General features: G+C 46.6%; 1 protein-coding gene across 1 annotated transcript in view; it reads right to left on the reverse strand.

Annotated features, from left to right (window-relative positions):
* Window positions 1-530: 530 nt before the first annotated feature.
* The window catches only part of SOX6 (SRY-box transcription factor 6), a 326,771-nt gene continuing 302,871 nt past the window's right edge, over window positions 531-24,430 (reverse strand). The window contains exons 12-15 of the mRNA XM_040328672.1: window positions 17,616-17,724; window positions 9,260-9,433; window positions 2,515-2,731; window positions 531-846 (exon numbers count right to left, since the gene is read on the reverse strand). Of these exons, the coding sequence (XP_040184606.1) occupies window positions 543-846; window positions 2,515-2,731; window positions 9,260-9,433; window positions 17,616-17,724 (804 nt within the window). The 3' untranslated portion in view covers window positions 531-542. The remainder of the gene's footprint in view (window positions 847-2,514; window positions 2,732-9,259; window positions 9,434-17,615; window positions 17,725-24,430) is intronic.

Here is a 24,430-nt window from a genome sequence, read left to right on the forward strand (position 1 = left end):
AATGTCTGGATTCACAATATGTAAAAACGTGTACCTACCTCCGAGGAGGAGTCAGCATAAAACACATTCACAACGTGTTGGCTGGCACATACCTGAGTGAGAATGTTTATACCCCATCTAAAAAACAGTAACTCAAAAAAAAAAACTATCAGCATTCAAAGGAAGGAAAAAAAACACACGAAATGTAAGACTTGTAAGACAGCTAAAGGTTTGTTTTCAGTTCAAGTTCTGATGTCCGATTGTTTTTTTTTACAGACACCTTTTACTTAAAATTTAAAAAAAAAAATTGTTCAAGAAAAAACTAGGGGGGTTGGGGGAGGGGGGGAGTCAATCCATCTCACACATGAAGAAATATTTAAGACCTTTTCCGCTCACGGGATTGTGGAAACCACATACGCATGCAGGCTCTTCACAAACTTCTTCAAAAAAAAATTCCAAGAAAGTCGAGAGCGTCTTCTCCTCCTCCTCGCCGTTTTCTCCAAGGTATAGAGCAGTTTTTGAAATTTTATTTTTTAGTTTAAGTTTTTTTTTTTTTTTTTTTTTCAGTTGGCACCCACAGCCTCATTGGCTTCGGTTTCGCTGCTATAGTCTGATTTGGGCTCCTCGTCGTATTCGTCGTACATCTCTATCTCGTCCTCGCCGTTCAGCAGGTCGTTGCCGGCGAGGCTGCCGCTGTCCAGCTTCATGGCGAAGGTGCTCTGTATGACGGGGATGCTGGGCTCGGGGCTGACCGAAGTGCTGGAACAGTCTGACGTCATCTGGGGTGACGGCGTGGTGTTGGCCATGCTGATCGCGCCCGGGTACACCACCGCTCCCGCAGTGCTAATGGGGATCTGAGGCTGTTGCCTAAAGGAAGACAGAAGAACAACATTAGCAACAGGAAAACCCGGCAAGTATGGGACTAAGGAAGACAAAAATACGGGTTAGTTCACATTTTGTAAAACACAAAGTCCGCCATGCCGTTTCAAGTCACCCTTGCACCTTCAATAAATTTGGCACCCAGTTGGTTTAGTTGATGATACGTTTTGGTGATTTTTGCTGTGTAAGGTTTGGTGGAGGCATCCTGTCTACAGGGTGGGCCATTTATATGGATACACCTTAATAAAATGGGAATGGTTGGTGATATTAACTTCCTGTTTGTGGCACATTAGTATATGTGAGGGGGGAAACTTTTCAAGATGGGTGGTGACCATGGCGGCCATTTTGAAGTCGGCCATTTTGAATCCAACTTTTGTTTATATCTATTTTCACTTCATTGAGTAATGGAATATAGTTGGCACCATATATTTTTTTCCAGAGTGGGGGTTCATTTAATTCCCAAATAAGTCAGTGCTTGTGTATCCCAGGAAAATGGAAATTCCTGTTGTAACACTATAGCCTCCTTCTTCTCTATTCCTAAATTTAATATTACAGTTTTTGTGGGATTTATCCTAAAGTTCGTAAGCTCACCGTAGTCTTTTATTTCTTTTATCACGTTTGGTATCGGCAACCTTGGCTTGGTAATGTATAGAAGTATGTCGTCCGCGTAGGCAGCAACCTTGTGCTCTTCTTCGCCCACTCTAATCCCTCCTATATCCACATTTTTCCTTATTTTTTCCAACAATGGCTCTAATGCGATTACATACAGGAGTGGCGATAGCGGGCACCCTTGTCTTGTTCCGTTAAACATCTCAAACGCGGACGACGCACTTCCATTCACCTTCACCCTGGCCGTTGGGTGTTTGTATAAATTTTCAAACCATCTCATACATTTTGGGCCTGTCCCTATACTACGTATTGTCTCCATCATAAACCCCAGAGTCTACTCTGTCAAATGCTTTCTCAGCATCAATTGACATGAGTAGGACTGGGGGCTTATTCTTCTGTGTCCTATACATTAATAGCATTGGGTGGGTGAGTGAATGAGAAACTTATATAGCGCAACACATGCAAACGGAATTGCTATTGTCCCTACCCTCCCTACCTGGGACAAAGCCTGCTTGATCCGCATTTATTAAATCTGGCATCGGATTCTTTAGCCTTGCTGGAAAAAAAATGTTGCATATAATTTTACATCTGCATTTAATAATGCAATAGGACGATATCTAGAACATATAGATTTGTCTTTGCCTAGTTTGGGTATAATTGTGATATCCGCTAAGAGTGATTCTTTTCTGATTTCCTAATTTTCCCCTATTTTATTAAAATAGGTGCAAAGTGCTGGTACTAATTGCTTCCTAAATTTTTTATAATATTTTTTCGTAAAGCCATCCGGGCCTGGGCTTTTGCCCCCTGGTATTTTTTTTTTTAAAACGTTGTTGATTTCTTCTTCTATTATTGCCCTCTCTAGAGATTCTATATTCTCTGCTGTTATTTTTGATAAATTCACTTCTGCTAAGTATTGTTGTATTTTAATTTTCCTGTAGAGTTCGTCCTGTAATGTTTCTTTATTTATAATTGCATAGAACGAGCTTACTTCTGTCTAATGGTGAACCCAACATCTCAATAAAGTTCCCTCATTTATAGCGTGCTCACCCCACAGTGAAGAATTGCCTCATCTCCTGTCTCCTCGACCTCATCAGCTGCTTGTACTCTCCAATCCGTAGCTTCTTGCCGTCCACGATGCACGTGCGCTTAGGTCGCGGCTTGTACTTGTAGTTGGGATACTTCTCGAGGTGGATCTTGCTGAGGCGAGCTTGTTCTTCGTAGTATGGCTGCTTCTCTTGGTTGGACATCGATTTCCAGCGGGAACCTACAAAGCCAAGACGTAAGATGTCAATTGCCTTAAAAGGCACAAAGGTGCAAAGATCAGCCGCAAGCGGCAACGATAGAACACGGAGATGGGGTGACATGAACATAGAACCAACAATGCCTAGACCAGTGATGGTGAACCTCAGCATCCCAGATGTTTTGGAACTACATTTCCCATGATGCTCATGCACTCTGCAGTGTAGTTGAGCATCATGGGAAATGTAGTTCCAAAACACCTGGGGTGCCAAGGTTCACCGGTCTAGACTATTTCAATTGCAGAGCCTTGAAATGCCAAAGGTGTAACCTCTACCAGGAGTAGAAACCATGGAACAGGGAGGGTGAAGTGCCAAGGGCATGGAACCTACAATACGAAGACTGTCAATTGCAGAGCGTGAAAATGCCAAAGGTACAAACTCAGCGGCAATGACGGAACATTAGAAAGAGTTGACCTGAACCCTACAGTGCCAAGACATTTGTGTCAACGGAAGAGCCTTAAAATGTCAAAAAGCGTAACCAGTTCTGGGACAAGGTCATCTAGAGCCCAGGACGAACATGCCGAATTGCGCCCCCCTACCCCACGCCAAGATGATTGTGTCAACAAAAATCCCCTCCCCCCAAAAAAAATCGAGCACTAACTTACATGCCCACCTAGGCGTAAATACCCAGTCCTCCCAGTACATATTTATCCTCCTGCTAAAATCCTCTCTCCTGGCACAAATATTTGGCCCCCCATACCCCCCAGCTCAAATCCTCTCCCCCATCCCCATATGCCCCCAGCACTAATCCCCGCCCAAAAAAAGGGGACAGGAGGAGAGGAGGATGGGAGAAGACACATGGAAGGGAGAAGACGCATGGAAGACACTGCTCGCCATCACCCGCTGCCCCACCGAGACAGGGTAAGTGCCGGGCAGATGGTGAGCGGGCGGGGCAGGGGGGAATCACAGTGGCAGCATTGGATGGCACAGTGGCAGCACTGGAAGCATTTAATGGCACACTGGCAGCATTTGATGGCACAGTGGCAGCATTGGATGGCACGGTACCAGCATTGGGAGCATTGGATGGCACGGTGGCAGCATTGGATGGCACAGTGGCAGCATTGGATGGCACAGTGGCAGCATTGGATGGCACAGTGGCAGCATTGGGAGCATTTGATGGCACAGTGGCAGCATTGGATGGCACAATGGCAGCATTGGGAGCATTTGATGGCACAGTGGCAGCATTGGATGGCACGGTGGCAGCATTGGGGGCATTTAATGGCACAGTGGCAGCATTGGATGGCATGGTGGCAGCATTGGAAGCATTTGATGGCACAGTGGCAGCATTGGATGGCACGGGGGCAGCATTGGGAGCATTTGATGGCACAGTGGCAGCATTGGGAGCATTTGATGACACAGTGGCAGCATTGGATGGCACAGTAAGGCTGCAATTAATGTTTTTTTTTTTTTTTTAACTTGTTTGCACCCCCCAAAAGTTTTGCGCACCAGCCGCCACTGCGCTCAGCCGCCTTTGTCTCACCAAGTATTCATACACACATATATATATCCTATTATGTAGCAATTCTATATCCTATGGAAGAAGAAGAGTCCAAGGTTCAGGTTATATTTTTGTGCGACAGAAAAGAAAGACGGCCTTATTTTTATTTTTGTTGTTTGGGGTTTTTGGCGGCCGCCAAGATTTTGATGCCGTTCCGCTGTCGGTAACAAACGGCAAACAAATGAAAAGCCTCCATTAGATCAAAACTTTTGGCTTTTGTTTCTTCCTTCCGCGATGGAATAGAAATGATTCCCATTGAATGCGGATAATACAATTCCACGGACCAATAGCAATTGTCAATTTTTTTTATTATTATTGAAAGCCCTTCTTGGAATGCTGAACGCGGCGGCGGCGCCCAAGGCTACAGAAAATTAGCGACTTTCTATGATATAAACACACGCTCACCACCTGCAGCCTTGAAAGACTCTGGTGCTGAATGGATGCTCACAGCTGATGGCATTCGGTAATTGACGGGTGAAGAGGCTGTGCCCGCTGTAAATGGCACATGCTCGGTGCCAAGAGTAAACCCTACCTGCTCAATTGTGTGCCTGGAGAAGCGGACTGGAATCTAATACAAGAGCTGGCAGGAGCACAAAATCCCCGACATGGATGTGATCGACACCCGCAGCCAAGAATAGAAACCTGGAACCGGATTTCATTGGCCAGAAGTCAGCCGCAGATTTCACGTCTCTTCCTGAGCATCGGGGGTGTCGGAATGTGGGGGGCCCTCTGACCGGTCACATAGCAGGGCCATTGATACAATGTATAACATTCATCCCAACATTGAGGGACTCAAAAAGAAACTTTGTTACTTTGTCTTATTGGGGTGCAGCTCCATTTCCTGGGGATATTCAACTCTCTTAACCACTTCCCATTCTTGGGCCATTTATAAACGACCCAAGGGTCAAGTGGGTATGCCGGGATCATGGTTGAGGTCTAAGTGGGAATGCCGGGATGACGGCTGAGGTTTAGGTGGGAATGCCGGGAACAAGGTTGAGCTTTAAGTGGGAATGCTGGGATTACGGTTGAGGTTTAAGTGACGATGCCGGGATCATGGTTTAGGTCCAAGCGGGAATGACGGGATGACGGCTGAGGTTTAGGTGGGAATGCCGGGATCACGGTTGAGCTTTAAGTGGGAATGCCGGGATCACGGTTGAGCTTTAAGTGGGAATGCCGGGATTACGGTTGAGGTTTAAGTGGGTATGCCGGGATCATGGTTGAGGTCTAAGTGGGAATGCCGGGATGTTGGCTGAGGTTTAGGTGGGAATGTCGGGAACACGGTTAAGGTTTAAGTGGGAATGCCGGGATCACGGTTGAGGTTTAAGTGACGATGCCGGGATCATGGTTGAGGTCCAAGCGGGAATGACGGGATGACGGCTGAGGTTTAGGTGGGAATGCCGGGATCACGGTTGAGCTTTAAGTGGGAATGCCGGGATCACGGTTGAGCTTTAAGTGGGAATGCCGGGATTACGGTTGAGGTTTAAGTGGGTATGCCGGGATCACGGTTGAGGTTTAAGTGGGAATGCCGGGATCACGGTTGAGGTTTAAGTGGGAATGCCGGGATCACGGTTGAGGTTTAGGTGGGAATGCCGGGATCACGGTTGAGGTTTAAGTGGGAATGCCGGGATCACGGTTGAGGTGGGAATGCCGGGATCACGGCTGAGGTTTAAGCGGGAATGCCGGGATCACGGCTGAGGTTTAAGCGGGAATGCCGGGATCACGGCTGAGGTTTAAGTGGGAATGCCGGTTGAGGTTTAAGTGGGAATGCCGGGATCACGGTTGAGGTTCAAGTTGCTTTAAAACCCGCCATGAATTGTGATTTTTATCTAAACCTCTTCGTTTTCTGGGGCGCCGCCGCCAATTGGGGATCTGCGCTCGTCCCGCACACCGCCATAATTCGGGCCAAGTCTGAAATAATCACGCATCGTTTCCCGGCTCCACGCCTATCCGCACACGCAACGCCTCTCCGCGCACAATCATTCCGCTCATTATCCTCTGTCGCACCTACTTGGCATTTAAAGCCGCGATCGCAAAAGAAAAAAAAAAACGAAGGAATTGCTATTTTAAGCACAAAAACGCCTAAATTTTGCATAAGTAACACTCAATTAAAATAACTTTGGCGTATTTTGGCACACGGGGTAATCCCTTCATTACACACATCTCACTCCATCCTGACTAAATATATTAAATATTATGACTTTAACAAAGTGACTTATGCCTAAAAATGTGACAGCAATCCGAGCCGGCCGTGGAAACGGCGTCCAGCGCAGCTGCGAGGCGATCCGAACGGATAAAACCGCCTGTTTATGTTCTATTATTTGTAATGAATTTCCTAAATACTCGAGGACAGGAAATTGTATTAGACAGGCGGGGGAGGGGGGAGATGAATGAATTGGGAGTCGCCGGCCAGCAGCGTCTTACGGGACGGCGTGTTTTCTGCTACCAGTCGGTGTTCGCAAGCGACGTCCTCACGTACATGTCACAAGGCCGAGTGTCGCTTAAAGGGCCAGTCCACATAAAAGTGATCTATTGGTGGAAGCCGGAGGATTAAAGCCGACATCTGTGTCCCCGCTGGACGGATTCGCCCTCCTCTGTGTCCTGGGGGCCACTTGGGGGTGCTGTTAGAAATCACTGGGCCCCATACAGCCTACCTGACAGGGGCCCCCCGGGGCCGACAGTGACTGAGAACATAGATCAAAGGTAATGTAAGGGACATTCTTCCCACTGATCACCAATGTAAGAGACATTCTTCTCACTGATCACCAATGTAAGGAACATTCTTCTCACTGATCACCAATGTAAGGGACATTCTTCTCACTGATCACCAATGTAAGGAACATTCTTCTCACTGATCACCAATGTAAGGGACATTCTTCCCACTGATCACCAATGTAAGGGACATTCTTCTCACTGATCACCAATGTAAGGGACATTCTTCTCACTGATCACCAATGTAAGGAACATTCTTCCCACTGATCACCAATGTAAGGGACATTCTTCTCACTGATCACCAATGTAAGGGACATTCTTCTCACTGATCACCAATGTAAGGGACATTCTTCTCACTGATCACCAATGTAAGGGACATTCTTCCCACTGATCACCAATGTAAGGGACATTCTTCCCACTGATCACCAATGTAAGGAACATTCTTCTCACTGATCACCAATGTAAGGGACATTCTTCTCACTGATCACCAATGTAAGGGACATTCTTCTCACTGATCACCAATGTAAGGGACATTCTTCCCACTGATCACCAATGTAAGGGACATTCTTCCCACTGATCACCAATGTAAAGGACATTCTTCCCACTGATCACCAATGTAAGGGACATTCTTCTCACTGATCACCAATGTAAGGGACATTCTTCCCACTGATCACCAATGTAAGGAACATTCTTCCCACTGATCACCAATGTAAGGTACATTCTTCCCACTGATCACCAATGTAAGGAACATTCTTCCCACTGATCACCAATGTAAGGGACATTCTTCTCACTGATCACCAATGTAAGGGACATTCTTCTCACTGATCACCAATGTAAGGAACATTCTTCCCACTGATCACCAATGTAAGGAACATTCTTCCCACTGATCACCAATGTAAGGGACATTCTTCTCACTGATCACCAATGTAAGGGACATTCTTCTCACTGATCACCAATGTAAGGGACATTCTTCTCACTGATCACCAATGTAAGGGACATTCTTCTCACTGATCACCAATGTAAGGAACATTCTTCCCACTGATCACCAATGTAAGGAACATTCTTCCCACTGATCACCAATGTAAGGGACATTCTTCTCACTGATCACCAATGTAAGGGACATTCTTCTCACTGATCACCAATGTAAGGGACATTCTTCTCACTGATCACCAATGTAAGGGACATTCTTCTCACTGATCACCAATGTAAGGGACATTCTTCTCACTGATCACCAATGTAAGGGACATTCTTCTCACTGATCACCAATGTAAGGAACATTCTTCCCACTGATCACCAATGTAAGGGACATTCTTCTCACTGATCACCAATGTAAGGGACATTCTTCTCACTGATCACCAATGTAAGGGACATTCTTCTCACTGATCACCAATGTAAGGAACATTCTTCCCACTGATCACCAATGTAAGGGACATTCTTCCCACTGATCACCAATGTAAGGGACATTCTTCCCACTGATCACCAATGTAAGGAACATTCTTCCCACTGATCACCAATGTAAGGGACATTCTTCCCACTGATCACCAATGTAAGGAACATTCTTCTCACTGATCACCAATGTAAGGAACATTCTTCTCACTGATCACCAATGTAAGGGACATTCTTCTCACTGATCACCAATGTAAGGGACATTCTTCTCACTGATCACCAATGTAAGGAACATTCTTCTCACTGATCACCAATGTAAGGAACATTCTTCCCACTGATCACCAATGTAAGGGACATTCTTCCCACTGATCACCAATGTAAGGGACATTCTTCTCACTGATCACCAATGTAAGGGACATTCTTCTCACTGATCACCAATGTAAGGGACATTCTTCTCACTGATCACCAATGTAAGGGACATTCTTCTCACTGATCACCAATGTAAGGGACATTCTTCTCACTGATCACCAATGTAAGGGTCATTCTTCTTACTGATCACCAATGTAAGGAACATTCTTCTCACTGATCACCAATGTAAGGGACATTCTTCCCACTGATCACCAATGTAAGGGACATTCTTCCCACTGATCACCAATGTAAGGGACATTCTTCTCACTGATCACCAATGTAAGGGACATTCTTCTCACTGATCACCAATGTAAGGAACATTCTTCTCACTGATCACCAATGTAAGGGACATTCTTCCCACTGATCACCAATGTAACACGCTGGGTACAGCACCCCCTTGTGGTCATGTGATTAGGAAGAACCTCCCCCCCTCCTAGCACGCTCTATCAGAGGGGCCCCGTCCTGCACATTCATGTCTCGGGGGGTCACTCACCCAGGATTTTGCTGATGTTGGAGTTGTGCATGTCGGGAAAGGCTTGCAGGATTTTCCTTCGCTCGTCTTTCGCCCAAACCATGAAAGCGTTCATTGGTCGCTTGATGTGCGGCTCGTTGGTACTCCTCCCCCGAGAGTCTCTGTACACTCGCGCCTCCACCACCGTACTGCCCCCTGCAGGTGAAGAAAGGGAACCCTGTAGATTAATGAGCAACAGCAACACAAAAAAAAAACAATTCAATTATGTGATTGTCCTCCAAATTCGTGTCTCCCGGGGCATGCTGGGAGTTGATGCAACAAAACCACCCGCAGGAGGAACCTACCCAACATTTAAAGGGTTGGTCCACTCCACACTGATAACTGTGCTGAGTTCCCGGGTCTGTACCCCCGCTGTGCCCATTATGAGGAGTTCCCACCATCCCTGTGCTGAGTTCCCGGGTCTCTACACCCGCTGTGCCCATTATGAGGGGTTCCCACCATCCCTGTGCTGAGTTCCTGGGTCTGTACACCCGCTGTGCCCCATTACGAGGGGTTCCCCCCATCCCTGTGCTGAGTTCCCGGGTCTGTACACCCGCTGTGCCCATTATGAGGAGTTCTCACCATCCCTGTGCCGAGTTCCCGGGTCTGTACACCCGCTGTGCCCCATTATGAGGGGTTCCCACCATCCCTGTGCTGAGTTCCTGGGTCTGTACACCCGCTGTGCCCATTATGAGGGGCACCATCCCTGTGCTGAGTTCCCGGGTCTGTACACCCGCTGTGCCCATTATGAGGGGTTCCCACCATCCCTGTGCTGAGTTCCCGGGTCTGTACACCCGCTGTGCCCCATTATGAGGGGTTCCCACCATCCCTGTGCTGAGTTCCCGGGTCTGTACCCCCGCTGTGCCCATTATGAGGGGTTTCCACCATCCCTGTGCTGAGTTCCCAGGTCTGTACACCCGCTGTGCCCATTATGAGGGGTTCCCACCATCCCTGTGCTGAGTTCCCAGGTCTGTACACCCGCTGTGCCCATTATGAGGGGTTTCCACCATCCCTGTGCTGAGTTCCCAGGTCTGTACACCCGCTGTGCCCATTATGAGGGGTTCCCACCATCCCTGTGCCGAGTTCCCGGGTCTGTACACCCGCTGTGCCCATTATGAGGAGTTCCCACCATCCCTGTGCTGAGTTCCTGGGTCTGTACACCCGCTGTGCCCCATTATGAGGGGTTCCCACCATCCCTGTGCTGAGTTCCCGGGTCTGTACACCCGCTGTGCCCATTATGAGGGGTTCCCACCATCCCTGTGCTGAGTTCCTGGGTCTGTACACCCGCTGTGCCCATTATGAGGGGTTCCCACCATCCCTGTGCTGAGTTCCCGGGTCTGTACACCCGCTGTGCCCATTATGAGGGGTCCCCACCATCCCTGTGCTGAGTTCCCGGGTCTGTACACCCGCTGTGCCCCATTATGAGGGGTTCCCACCATCCCTGTGCCGAGTTCCCGGGTCTGTACACCCGCTGTGCCCATTATGAGGGGTTCCCACCATCCCTGTGCCGAGTTCCCGGGTCTGTACACCCGCTGTGCCCATTATGAGGAGTTCCCACCATCCCTGTGCTGAGTTCCCGGGTCTGTACACCCGCTGTGCCCATTATGAGGGATTCCCACCATCCCTGTGCTGAGTTCCCGGGTCTGTACACCCGCTGTGCCCATTATGAGGGGTTCCCACCATCCCTGTGCTGAGTTCCCTGGTCTGTACACCCGCTGTGCCCATTATGAGGGGTTCCCACCATCCCTGTGCTGAGTTCCTGGGTCTGTACACCCGCTGTGCCCATTATGAGGGATTCCCACCATCCCTGTGCTGAGTTCCCGGGTCTGTACACCCGCTGTGCCCCATTATGAGGGGTTCCCAATCATTGATGCACAGGGTGCCTCCAGGTTGCCAAATTGTTTTGAATCTTGCACAATATTACAGCATCTATGGATTGAAAAGGAATAGTAATATTTCATTTGCTACATCTTTATTCTTTTTTATTCCCTGGAAGTGGAATTACACTTTAAGCACACCCCAGAAGGTTCCCGGACACGCCTACCACTGGGTCCGCCTCTCTAGCTGATAATGGATATACAACAGGCACTGCGGGGGCCAGATAAAAAGGCGGCCCTGTACAGTCCGGCCCCAGAGGAGGAGCATGTGTATCTGTGATACTGAAATCACTCCCCCCCCCCCCCCCCATGAAGTAAAATGTTGATCAGCGCCCCGACTCTTCACCTTTAACATACAACCTGTAGAAAAATTCCCGCAGCTCTCTCGTAAAACGTACGCGGTTCCAGCGACCGTTCACCGCTTATCAATTCTGATTTCATTTCACCGTCTGACCGCAAAGCACAGAGGTGATTTAAAAAAAAAAATTCTGATCCCGTTTTTCTTGCTCTATCCCAGGCGTTCGGTTGGAGGCGGCAGCGTCCCAGCGAAAAAAAAACGCACAGCGAGCCGCGCTCTGCCATATGTCAATGAACAAAGGCCGCCTTACCCAAAACCTTCTTGTGGTCTTGGCTGCTGTCCCTCCTCGGAGTTTGAAGAGAGTTAATGGGCTGATGCATGCGGCTCGCGGCTTCGCGAAAAACGAAGGAAACCTGAAACTGCTTCTGTCTGAAAAAAAAAATACGCTTTTCCGAAACTCCTCGGTCTGAGCTCTGCTACCGGCTGACTTTTCACTAAACGGCGCGGCGCGCCTCTCTTACAAACTCCATTTATTTTCTTTTAATCTTTACGAATCCGCAAGTTTTATTTCAGCGTTGAATTGGAAAGATTCCCGATGGATTTTTACATTTAATTTTTTTTTTTTCATTTTTCCAGCGGAGGGGAATTTTTCGGGCTTGTTGTGGTTTCGCCCGTCAGAATAGTGACATCTTTGTCTCCGCGTCTCCCTTTCATTACGCCGAAAATAAGATCTCCGCACACCGTCCATGGCAACGATAAATATTTAGAGACGGCTAAAAGAATTGACAATCGAGAAGATTCTTCCGAAGAGGAAAAAAAGAAGAAGAAAAAACGCTTTTATTATTGGAAGGCGTATATATATATATATATATATATATATATATATATATATATATATATATATATATATATATATATATATATCGGCCCAGATTCACAGAGAGCGGGCGCAAATTACGCCGACGTTGCGCAAACAATATACGCTACGCCAACGCAGCACAGAGAGGCAAGCATGGAATTTACAAAGCCACTGCTCCCAAAACTGCACTGGGTTTCGAAGGCGCAGGCCGGCGTAGGTGGAAGTGGGCGTGAGCCATGCAAATGAGGCGTGACCCCATGCAAATGATGGTCCGAGCGCCAGACAGATATGTATCACGAACAGCGAATGTGCCGTGACGTGGACGCATGCTTACAACCACGTTGGAACAACTTCCTAAACTACGCCGGATCACTGCGTACGGCGTGAACATAACCTACGCCCAGCCAGACACACGTCCAACGTAAAATACGCCGGCTTGTGTTCCCTGGTGCAGACCTGAGCATGTCTGCTGCCGGGTTGCGCCTCCTTTATGGGGAATAACTTTACGCCGGACGTACAACTTACGTGCACCTCTCGTAGCCTGCGTTGGGCGCACGTACGTTCGTGAATCGCCGTATTTCCCTCATTTGCATATTTGAATGGGTAATCAATGGGAGCGCCACCATGCGTCCAGCGTAAATATGCGCCCACACTAGGCCGGCGTAGGCAAGTTACGTCGGCGGGGTGAGGCCTGTTTTTAGGCGCATATTAGTTTGTGGGTCTTGCGCACAGATACGACGGCGCATATTTGCACTTACGTCGGCGTATCTTGTTCTACGCCGGCGCAAGTGCTTTGTGAATCCGGGCCATAATGTTTAACGGCGCAGTCGGGAATAAAAAGTCTATATAATCGGCCATAAAACCTGACGGGTCACCATTGGGGAGTAGATTCATTTTAACTTAAATGTCTTTGTGCTTCTCATGGGTCTCCGAACATTCGCAGGGTGGAGGCTGAAGGCGGTAATATACGGGACGGCGCCGCCGCCGCCGTGTGCCCGTCCGCCCCCGCAATGTGATATTTTCTGATGATTGTGTAGAAATGTTTTCTGGAAGGGTGAGGACCCCCTCTTAAGTTGATATTGATGTCTGTGTCCCCGCGCCTGAGGAATTTCCACCAACTTCCTGTTCCGGCGACCACACAGGAAGTGAGAAGAAATCTTAATGGTGGCAAAACCAGCAACACCGATCTTCTCCAATCAGTTCAGAATCGGAGTGACGTTGGGTACTAAACCACTTGCGACGTACCCGGTACTGCTACGGTCTTCAAAGTGGTAATACCGGGATGATGCCTGCTGGTAATGTATCTTTAGAGCCGATGGTCAGCTCTTTTGTAAAAGCAATTCTAGCGGCTAACCAGCTGCTTGATTGCTTTTACAAGCAGTGGCAGGGGACGTTTCCCTTCCCCTTCTGGGGCTTTACTGGGATTTTCCGTCCCACCAGGAGTCCCGATCGGACGGTCGGCTCTTTTGTAAAAGCAATCCTAGCAGCTAACTAGCCACTGGATTGCTTTCACAACAAGCAGTGGGAGGAGACTTTCCCCTCCCCTTCCGGGGCTTTACCGGGATTTTCCATCCCTCCAGGAGTCCCGATTTGACCAACCATCGCTTCCGCCAGCTGATCACAGAGACCAGATTGTCTCTGTTCACCTCAATGACATAGGAACTTGGAAGCGCTGACCTGACGCCACTTCCGGGTTACCCGGATGTAAACGGCGCCATATTAAAAAAAAGAAAAGTATTTGTTCTGTTTTTAAGGGCAGAGGAGTGATCTGGGGTCTTATCAGTGGCAGCCCCTCCATACGGGGCGCTGCCCTAATCCATGCACCCAGCCCCTAAAATCTACATGCGGGGCGCCGGACGCATGGATTTCAATGGCGCTTTTTTTCTTTTAGAAGCACATGATTAGAGCCTAAGACTCTAACTGGCTTCAATAAAGGGTGGGCTCGGGGCGCAGAGTACTGTGCCCTGAACCCACCCAGTTGTGTGACAATATCAAATTAATATTCTCTATTGTCTTTCTAATTCCCCTCCCGGCCAATCAGGAAGCGGGTCCTGAGACCCTAATGGCCAGGGATTCTTAGGACTTCCAATCGTGACTCAGGACACACTAGCCAATCGTGAACTTCCTGCTCAACCTGGAGAACGGCCCGGCATTTTATTCTCCCCCCGCCTTGTCTGTTTAACATACGGGGGGGGTCACTGGTGTGCTTGCGGTGATTGCCGCCTTCCCATCCGTCCAGGGGGGGTGGATGGCGTTAGATTGTCACCCCCCCCCCCCCAAATATTTAGCAACAGCCGCCACTGATCTCTCCATAAAGAGGACCTGTCACTGCCTATTGCTGTCACAATGAATGTGGGGAAGAGGCCTTTGTCCTTGTCAACATTGCAAGCCCCCCCCCCCAATATGTTGAGAGCATGTGGCCTGGTATGGTTCAGAGAGGAACATGGCACAGCATGTCCCCCCCCCCCACACCTTTCGGGGACAGCTCGGCAGACCTTGGAAACCCTTGGAAAGGCCAACATGGTCAGAATAACCCTTTTACTGCTAAGTCACCCCAGACTCTGGGGACCTGGTGTGCATTTTTGGGGGACTCTACATTGGGGGGGGGGGGGGCACTGCCTATTTTATTTATTTTTTCTTTACACCCCATTGCCTATTAGCCCAGAAAATGGGCATTTTTATTTTGACAGATTCGGATCCCATTGATTTCAGGAGGGATTCGGACTTCTGCACCCAAGTTCACCAGACCCCGCTCCAACCAATCCCAGGACAGCTTCGTTCACCCCGACTTTTCGGTGATTTTATAGAGGTGAAGCAGGGATCAGAACTCTCCGGCGGTGCGGCGGTGGTTCCGATGTATTCTGCGCGGAGCTGTGTAGTAGCGGCGGCGGGTAGATGATGTTTGCAGAGGAGCGGAGAGAATAAACACACAAAACAAATTAACAAAAACATTAAATATTCATGGCGGCTTTGTGATAAAACAGACGGATGGCGCGACTTCTACGGCATCAGTAACAAGTTAACAAATAGTCTGTTTAATGAGCTGCCGGATCGTTGTGTGGAGAAGACCGGAGGCGATCGCGTCGTTCTCCTTCATATTCCCCGCCGTGTCCCGCGATCCGCTCTCCAGAGATACAGGTTCCTGGACTCCCAAATGTATCCCCTCAGCACAGGGATGGTGGGAACCCCTCATAATGGGGCACAGCGGGTGTACAGACCCAGGAACTCAGCACAGCACAGGGATGGTGGGAACTCCTCATAATGGGCACAGCGGGTGTACAGACCCGGGAACTCAGCACAGGGATGGTGGGAACTCCTCATAATGGGCACAGCGGGTGTACAGACCCAGGAACTCAGCACAGGGATGGTGGGAACCCCTCATAATGGGCACAGCGGGGGTATAGACCCGGGAACTCAGCACAGGGATGGTGGGAACCCCTCATAATGGGCACAGCGGGTGTACAGACCCGGGAACTCAGCACAGGGATGGAGGAAACCCCTCATAATGGGCACAGCGGGGGTATAGACCCGGGAACTCAGCACAGGGATGGTGGGAACCCCTCATAATGGGCACAGCGGGTGTACAGACCTGGGAACTCAGCACAGGGATGGAGGAAACCCCTCATAATGGGCACAGCGGGTGTACAGACCCAGGAACTCCGCACAGGGATGGTGGGAACTTCTCATAATGGGCACAGCGGGTGTAGAGACCCGGGAACTCAGCACAGGGATGGTGGGAACCCCCTCATAATGGGCACAGCGGGTGTACAGACCCAAGAACTCAGCACAGGGATGGTGGGAACCCCTCATAATGGGCACAGCGGGTGTACAGACCCGGGAACTCAGCACAGGGATGGTGGGAACCCCTCATAATGGGCACAGCGGGTGTACAGACCCGGGAACTTGGCACAGGGATGGTGGGAACCCCTCATAATGGGCACAGCGGGTGTACAGACCTGGGAACTCAGCACAGGGATGGTGGGAACCCCTCATAATGGGCACAGCGGGTGTACAGACCCAGGAACTAAGCACAGGGGTGGTGGGAACCCCTCATAATGGGCACAGGGATGGTGGGAACCCCTCATAATGGGCACAGCGGGTGTACAGACCCGGGAACTCCGCACAGGGATGGTGGGAACTTCTCATAATGGGCACAGCGGGTGTAGAGACCCGGGAACTCAGCACAGGGATGGTGGGAACCCCTCATAATGGGCACAGCAGGTGTACAGACCCAAGAACTCAGCACAGGGATGGTGGGAACTCCTCATAATGGGCACAGCGGGTGTACAGACCCGGGAACTCAGCACAGGGATGGTGGGAACCCCTCATAATGGGCACAGCGGGTGTACAGACCCAAGAACTCAGCACAGGGATGGTGGGAACCCCTCATAATGGGCACAGCGGGTGTACAGACCCAGGAACTCAGCACAAGGATGGTGGGAACCCCTCATAATGGGCACAGCGGGTGTACAGACCCGGGAACTCAGCACAGGGATGGTGGGAACCCCTCATAATGGGCACAGCGGGTGTACAGACCCGGGAACTCAGCACAGGGATGGTGGGAACCCCTCATAATGGGCACAGCGGGTGTACAGACCCGGGAACTCAGCACAAGGATGGTGGGAACCCCTCATAATGGGCACAGCGGGTGTACAGACCCGGGAACTCAGCACAGGGATGGTGGGAACCCCTCATAATGGGCACAGCGGGTGTACAGACCCGGGAACTCGGCACAGGGATGGTGGGAACCCCTCATAATGGGCACAGCGGGTGTACAGACCCGGGAACTCAGCACAGGGATGGTGGGAACCCCTCATAATGGGCACAGCGGGTGTACAGACCCGGGAACTCAGCACAGGGATGGTGGGAACCCCTCATAATGGGCACAGCGGGTGTACAGACCCAGGAACTCAGCACAAGGATGGTGGGAACCCCTCATAATGGGCACAGCGGTGTACAGACCCGGGAACTCAGCACAGGGATGGTGGGAACCCCTCATAATGGGCACAGCGGGTGTACAGACCCGGGAACTCAGCACAGGGATGGTGGGAACCCCTCATAATGGGCACAGTTTTTGGTTGGTTGGAAATCCCCCGAGTTTCAAGAACGGAAATGGAAACATTGGAGTTCTATCTCGGGACTTCTCTGGTTGGTGATGAGGAGGGATTGGCCGGAGATCAGACAAAAGACTTCACTTCTGATTGGTGAGAAATATTCAGAAAGTCCCGGAAAGTTTCTGTCTGAGCCCAACCAATCCCAGCGCGGCGCCGCCCCTCCAAACTGTTCTTAAACATGGAGACTCACCATCTGCGTCTTCTGGCCTCGTCAGGTCAATAACACCGGGTCCCATTTTTCCGTCTTCATTTTGCTTCCCCATCATCTGTGGGCCCATATTTTCATAGTGTGTTCTCTCCTGCAAGACAAGAGCCACAGACAGCGTCACTCCCTGTCCCTGACAAACAGATCACATCTACTAATGTCAATGTTACTTTGTATCTCTCTATCTCCTGTCTGATCAATGTTTATAAACAATGTTACTTTGTATCTCTCTATCTCCTGTCTGATCAATGTTTATAAACAATGTTACTTTGTATCTCTATCTCCTGTCTGATCAATGTTTATAAACAATGTTACTTTGTATCTCTCTCTCTCCCGTCTGATCAATGTTTATAAACAATGTTACTTTGTATCTCTATCTCCCGTCTGATCGATGTTTATAAACAATGGCCCAGATTCAAAGAGATTTGCTCTTTTTTTGCGGAGGCACAGGGCAACGATTTTGCCCTGCGCCCCCGCAAATTTGCGCCGCTGCTCTCGATTCACGGAGCAGTAGCTCCGTAAATTGCGAGGGCGCGCCGGCAAAATTGCCCGGCATAAGCGCACGCAATGTAAATGATCGGGAATCATTTAAATTAGGCGCGTTCCCGCGCCGATCGTAAAGCGCATGCTCCGTCGGGAAACTTTCCCGACGTGCATTGCGGCAAATGACGTCGCAAGGACGTCATTTGCTTCAAAGTGAACGTGAATGGCGTCCAGTGCCATTCACGATTCACTTACGCAAACGACGTAAAATTCGAACGTCGCGACGCGGGAACGACGGGTATCCTTAGCATTGGCTGCGCCTGCTATTAGTACGGAAACGACGTAACTTGCGTACGCAGGGCTCGCGCAACAATTGTGAATCGGTGTTAGTATGCAATTTGCATACTATACGCTGATCACAATGGGAACGCCCCCTAGCGGCCATCGCAAGAATGCAGCCTAAGATATGCGGGCATAAGAGCCTTATGCCACGCAGATTTTAGGCTGCAGTCGGCGTAACGAGGTTCCTGAATCAGGAGCATTCGTAACGCCGGAGCAAGTAAGCAATTGCGCTGCGTAACCTATGGTTATACAGGCGCAATTGCTTCTTGAATCTGGGCCAATGTTACTTTGTATCTCTCTGTCTCCCGTCTGATCAATGTTTATAAACAATGTTACTTTGTATCTCTCTCTCTCCCGTCTGATCAATGTTTATAAACAATGTTACTTTGTCCAAAGCTCCTACTTAGGGGTCACAAAGTTTCTGATCCCCCCCCCCCCCCCTAGTGATAAGTTGTCTGTTCCAGAAATCACCCCCCCCTCCCCCCCCAGCACAGTGAAGGGTTAATCAGGAACATGACAGATGTGACACGTCTCCTCGGCGTTCACACATATTGTATCATAATCTGCAAACATTATCGCTGAATGCCAATTAAACGCCAGAAATGACTCGGTACAATTATGTCAGCGCCGAGAAGATTCGACATATGCAGATTTCTACCAACGGAGCACAAAACCCCCAGACAGGTGTCATACGGCGCGCGTCTACCGCGCCGCCAAAAGCCGTGTATGGAGTCCCTGATAATAATCGGGGGGGGGGGGGGGACTCGCCGGGAACATCAGAAGTGAAGATACTGAAAAGGAAGGGGGGCGTCCTGTCCAGAAGCGGACGCAAATGGGGTCGCGTCATCTACTTTAGAACCGCCATTTTTACGTAAAATGAGGTGCAAAGGAAGCGAATATCTGACTGATCTTTGTAAATGGGCCCCAAAAGGCGCCAATAATTGGCGCAGAACGCGCCCCACGGAGAAGTTCAGTACGATGGGAAGGACGGGACGGGACGTCTGATAAGCCATCGGCTCGTGGCTGTAAAAGGCGGTTTCTCCTACTCCCCCCCGCCCCCCCCAAAAAAAATTCAGCGTCCCTTTTTCCCGCCGCGCCGCGCAGTTGCCGAGAGACTCTTCAGCTCTGTTACAATTACGGCGCGTTTAGTGAGAGAACAGACAGGTCTACAATTCCGCCTTTGGCAATCTCGTCTCCTCTCCCTTCCCCCGCCGCACGCCGAGCCGTCACTCGTTATCATTAATTTATTGTTCCTGTGTTGCGCGTTTTCCCTCATGTCTTGTTGTTTCCTCGGCAGACAAAACGCCCGTGTTGTGCCGCGGCGGAGAACAATACGCGGCACGTCGTTCATTATCACAGAACCAGATTAAAACGTCGTGTCAGCTGCGATTTTACTAGACGCAGAGGAGCCGGCGGAACGCTTCTCTCTCACGTTAGACTCGATGCATTATGCAGCAGCGGAGCGCCGCGCGCCGCCGAGCATCGCGCGTTGACCCAATTCTCCTCACCGCAACTTCTAAAAGCCAACGCCGGGGCACGCTCCTTTCCGTACGGCCGCGCCCCCCCCCCCCCCGAAATGATTTCACCAATAAAGCCCGGAGATCGATGGATCCTTGGTTATGGTGAAGATACAAAGTAACAACATCTTTTATAATTGTTTCCCCGAGACGTTTCCTACGTGTCCGCCAATTCCAATTATTTTATTTTATTTTCTGCTTTCCAATATAAAAAGGATTGAAGAATACGGATTGTCGCAACTTGAGAGTTTTCACCAAGAAATTTCTGTAAAAATGGGAAATTTTTATATAATTTTTTATATTAAATTTATTTATTTATTTTAGCTACAATTTTCTGAGTCAAAAGAAAAACTAAAACAAAAAGGTGGTTATTGAGAGAACGATGGGATTTAAATGTCTCCTAAGGGGGGCGCTCCGATTTCTGGCCTTGTTCCCATGAGAAAATAAAGCCCTGCACCACCATTAATTATATTATTATTATACACATTTATATTACATTATATCATATTATATATTATAAAAGCAATAGTATATAAATAAAACAGTCCAATCTCTGGATCATTCAAATACTAAAACACAGGTTTATTATCATTATTATTTTTATAATTTTTATTATTATTTAAATTTTTAGTGCTGTTTTAGTATTTGAATGATCCAGAGATTGGACTGTTTTATTTATATACTATTGCTTTTATTTTCTACATTTTTTAAACAGCTGCTTAGTGCCTTTAAATATTTTTCAATTTTTATTTTATGTGTTTTCATCTTTGTATACATTGCTAAGAGAGCTGTGGGGTTGATTTGGCGCTGAGTAGGTGTACTGAAGGCCGGGTTGCACACCTTTTTTCTATATTATATATATTATATTACATTTATTTTATATTATATTACATTTATTTTATATTATATTACATTTAAATATTATTATATTATATTACATTTTTATTATATTATTTTACATTTATTTTATTTTATATTACATTTATTTTATATTATATTATATTACATTTATATTATATTACATCTATTTTATATTATATAATATTATAATATAAATATAATATAAAATAATATAAAATAAATGTAATATATTATAATATAAATATAATATAATATATTACAATTTAAGATAAAAATAAGAATAAAAAAAAAAAGTAAAAATACATTTCGCTGCTTGACTACTATTAAAAAAAAAAAAAAAGGTATCCTTTGTTTATGGAAATTAAAGATTTGTTTTTTTTAAGCCTGTATTTATTAGGCTCTCTGCAAGATACATGTGAAGTCCCACCTCATTTTTGTTCTCATTTGGTAATTGTTTTTTAATTGGGATGGTACCTTCTGTAGGGTCATAATTGCCTCACAATCATCCCTCATACTCTTCTAACATACTATACATTTTTATTTTTATTTTTAAATACAAAAAAATCATGGGAAAAAAGTAAACATTTATTTTCACCTACAAAAAAAAAATGGGAAAAAAACTAATCTTTAGATATTTTCACAAAAGATTCACTCAGATTTCAAGGACCTTCCAACTGAAAAAAAATTTTTTGTGAAACTTTTGGGTGAAAGTTGCATTAATTTTAGGTTAAAACATTAATGAACAGACCCCTAAATTTAATTTACTAAAGTACCAGAATATACTATGCAATAATAATAATAAAAAAAAACTTCCAAATAAAGTGTAGATTATTTTTAAACATTTAACATTTGAGTCTATTTGCACACACATATACACAAAAAAGAAAAAAAAATGTACATATATTTTGCAAATTTCTGATCATTTCATCAAATCTCAATATCTCTCTCTCTTATAAAAAATAAACTTCCAAAAAAAGTGTAGATTCTTTCTAAACATACATACATATATATATATATATATATATATATATATATATATATATATATATATATATATATATATATATATATATATATATATATAAAAAGAATCTACACTTTTTTTTGTTTTTTTTATTGGAGAGAGAGATTGAGATTTTATGAAATGATCAGAAATTTGCTATATATATATATATATATACACACACACACACACATTTATTTTAGATTTTTTACTAATTTCTGTGTATATGTGTGTGACTGTGTGTATACACACACACACATATACACAGAAATGAGCAAGTAAAAAATATGTACATATATATTTTGCTAATTTCTGATTATTTCATCAAATCTCTACACTAATGGTTTGTTTGTTTATGATTTGAGAAGACAATAAAAAAATTGGCAAAACATTAATTTATATATTTAATATATCTTTTATAGAGAGAGAGGGAGAGATATCATTTTTTTTAAATGTATAATAAATGTATTCACAAATATTAAACATATACGCATATATATTTTTATTTTTCTCCTCGTTTTTGATCATTACCTCAAATCGCTACACTAATAGTGTATTTAATCATTTATTTATGATTTGTTGAGACAATTAAACATGATCAAAACTTTAATTTATAAATGTAATATATATTAATATAATTTAAAAATATATTAAATATATTCAAAAATATTTAATATATACACACACATATATATGTATGTATGTGTGTGTGTGTGTGTGTGTGTGTGTGTGTGTGTGTGTGTGTGTAGTGTGTGTATATGTGTATGTGTGTGTGTGTATATTTATGTGTGTGTGTGTGTGTATATTTATGTGTGTGTGTGTATATTTATGTGTGTGTGTATAATATATAGTGCATGTATGTATGTGTGTGTGTGTATATATATATATTATGTGTGTGTATATGTGTATGTGTGTGTGTGTGTATATTTATGTGTGTGTGTGTGTGTATATTATATGTGTGTGTGTGTGTGTATATTTATGTGTGTGTGTATATATTTATATTATACCCATATACATGCAATTTGTTTTATTTATTTTTTGCTCAAATCTCTTCCCTCGTGGAACAGAATAAGCTCATAAAATCTATCTGATGGACAAACTCCCAAGTTTGCATTTTGGATTGACTTTTATAAACCGGAATAATTTAGCGGTGTAGCGCAACAAAAAGTGACTATTTTGCCAATCGCTACAAACGAGACACTTTAAATTGGTGTTTTGAGTAACGCCCTGTCACGGACTTCTTGCTATCTCTGGATCGGGCTGTAAAAACACGGAGATGTTTTGCTCACACCCGGGCCCGGGATGGGGACCCGCGACGTGTGAGGGACGCAGTGAAAATAAAAATCACAACGCTTTTCCATTGGCTCATCATTGTGCCAGACGGGCATTTGATGAAAGTATGATTTTTTTGGTGGTGGCTGGGTGTGTTCGGCGAGGAGACGGCGGGGGCCGCGGTGTGAATTTACAATCTTCAAACATTACACCTGTCCCTCCGGGGATGACGCAGGGGGGAAATGTCCGCCCGGAGATCCCCCTTTGCGTGTAAATTGAGGATCTGGTCGGTGAGGGCGACACGTCGCAGACATGATGTCTTCTTCTTGCTGATTGCCTCTAATTTCCTGTCTCAGATTGGACTCCCTCCTCGCTCACAGCCTCACTTCTGTATTCTGGAGGCCGGAGGCAGGTGAGGAATCCTACAACATCGCCGCAACATCACCACAACTATGTCTGACCCTCCGGACGGTGCCAGCCGAGAGGAGGGGGGAGGGGGGAGGATCAGAGAACTGCAGGCCAGCAAAACAAGAGCATGCGTCAACTACAACCCTCAGCATGGCCTGAGAGGGGTCAGAAGGGGAAACTTTATAAAACGTTTGTGACCCTCAGGCAACATTGTAACCAAAACTTGTCTCTTATTGAGTGTCTCCAAGTCAGAGATATTCCAGGAAAGCCGGAAATTACCAAACACCGGGCAAGGCCTCATCATGGCCACTGTGTGATTACCATCTATCTATCTATCTATCTATCTATCTATCTATCTATCTATCTATCTATCTATCTATCTATCTATCTATCTATCTATATCCTATCTATCCATCTATACACACATATTAACCCTTGCAGCCCAACTGTAAGAGAGAACGTATGTGTCTGGAGTTGAGCTTTAAAAAAAAAATGTAATTGGTGATCAGGTCTCCACACATCTCAGGAGGGGTTTTCTCTTCTTTACAGATCTTCTCTAAATCCTGAGGGTCTCTTGGCAACTCAAAGTTTCATCTCCTCCATACATTTTCTATGGGATTAAGGTCTGGAGACTGGCTAGGCCACTCCATCACCGTCATGTTCCTCTTCTTGAGCCCCTCCTTTGTTGCCTTGGCGATATGTTTTGGGTCATTGTCATGCTGGAAGACCCGTCCATGTCCCATCTTCAGTGTTCTGTCTGAGGGAAGAAGGTTCTCCTCCGGGGTCTTACAATACGTGGCCCCGCCCATTGGCCCCTCAATGCGGGAAAGTCGGCCTGGACCTTTATCAAAGGAACCACCCAAATCCTCATGTTTCCCCCTCCCTGTGTGACTGTAGGGGTGGAGTTCTTGGGG

The sequence above is a fragment of the Rana temporaria genome, chromosome 11, assembly GCF_905171775.1.
Source record: "Rana temporaria chromosome 11, aRanTem1.1, whole genome shotgun sequence".
NCBI lineage: Eukaryota > Metazoa > Chordata > Amphibia > Anura > Ranidae > Rana > Rana temporaria.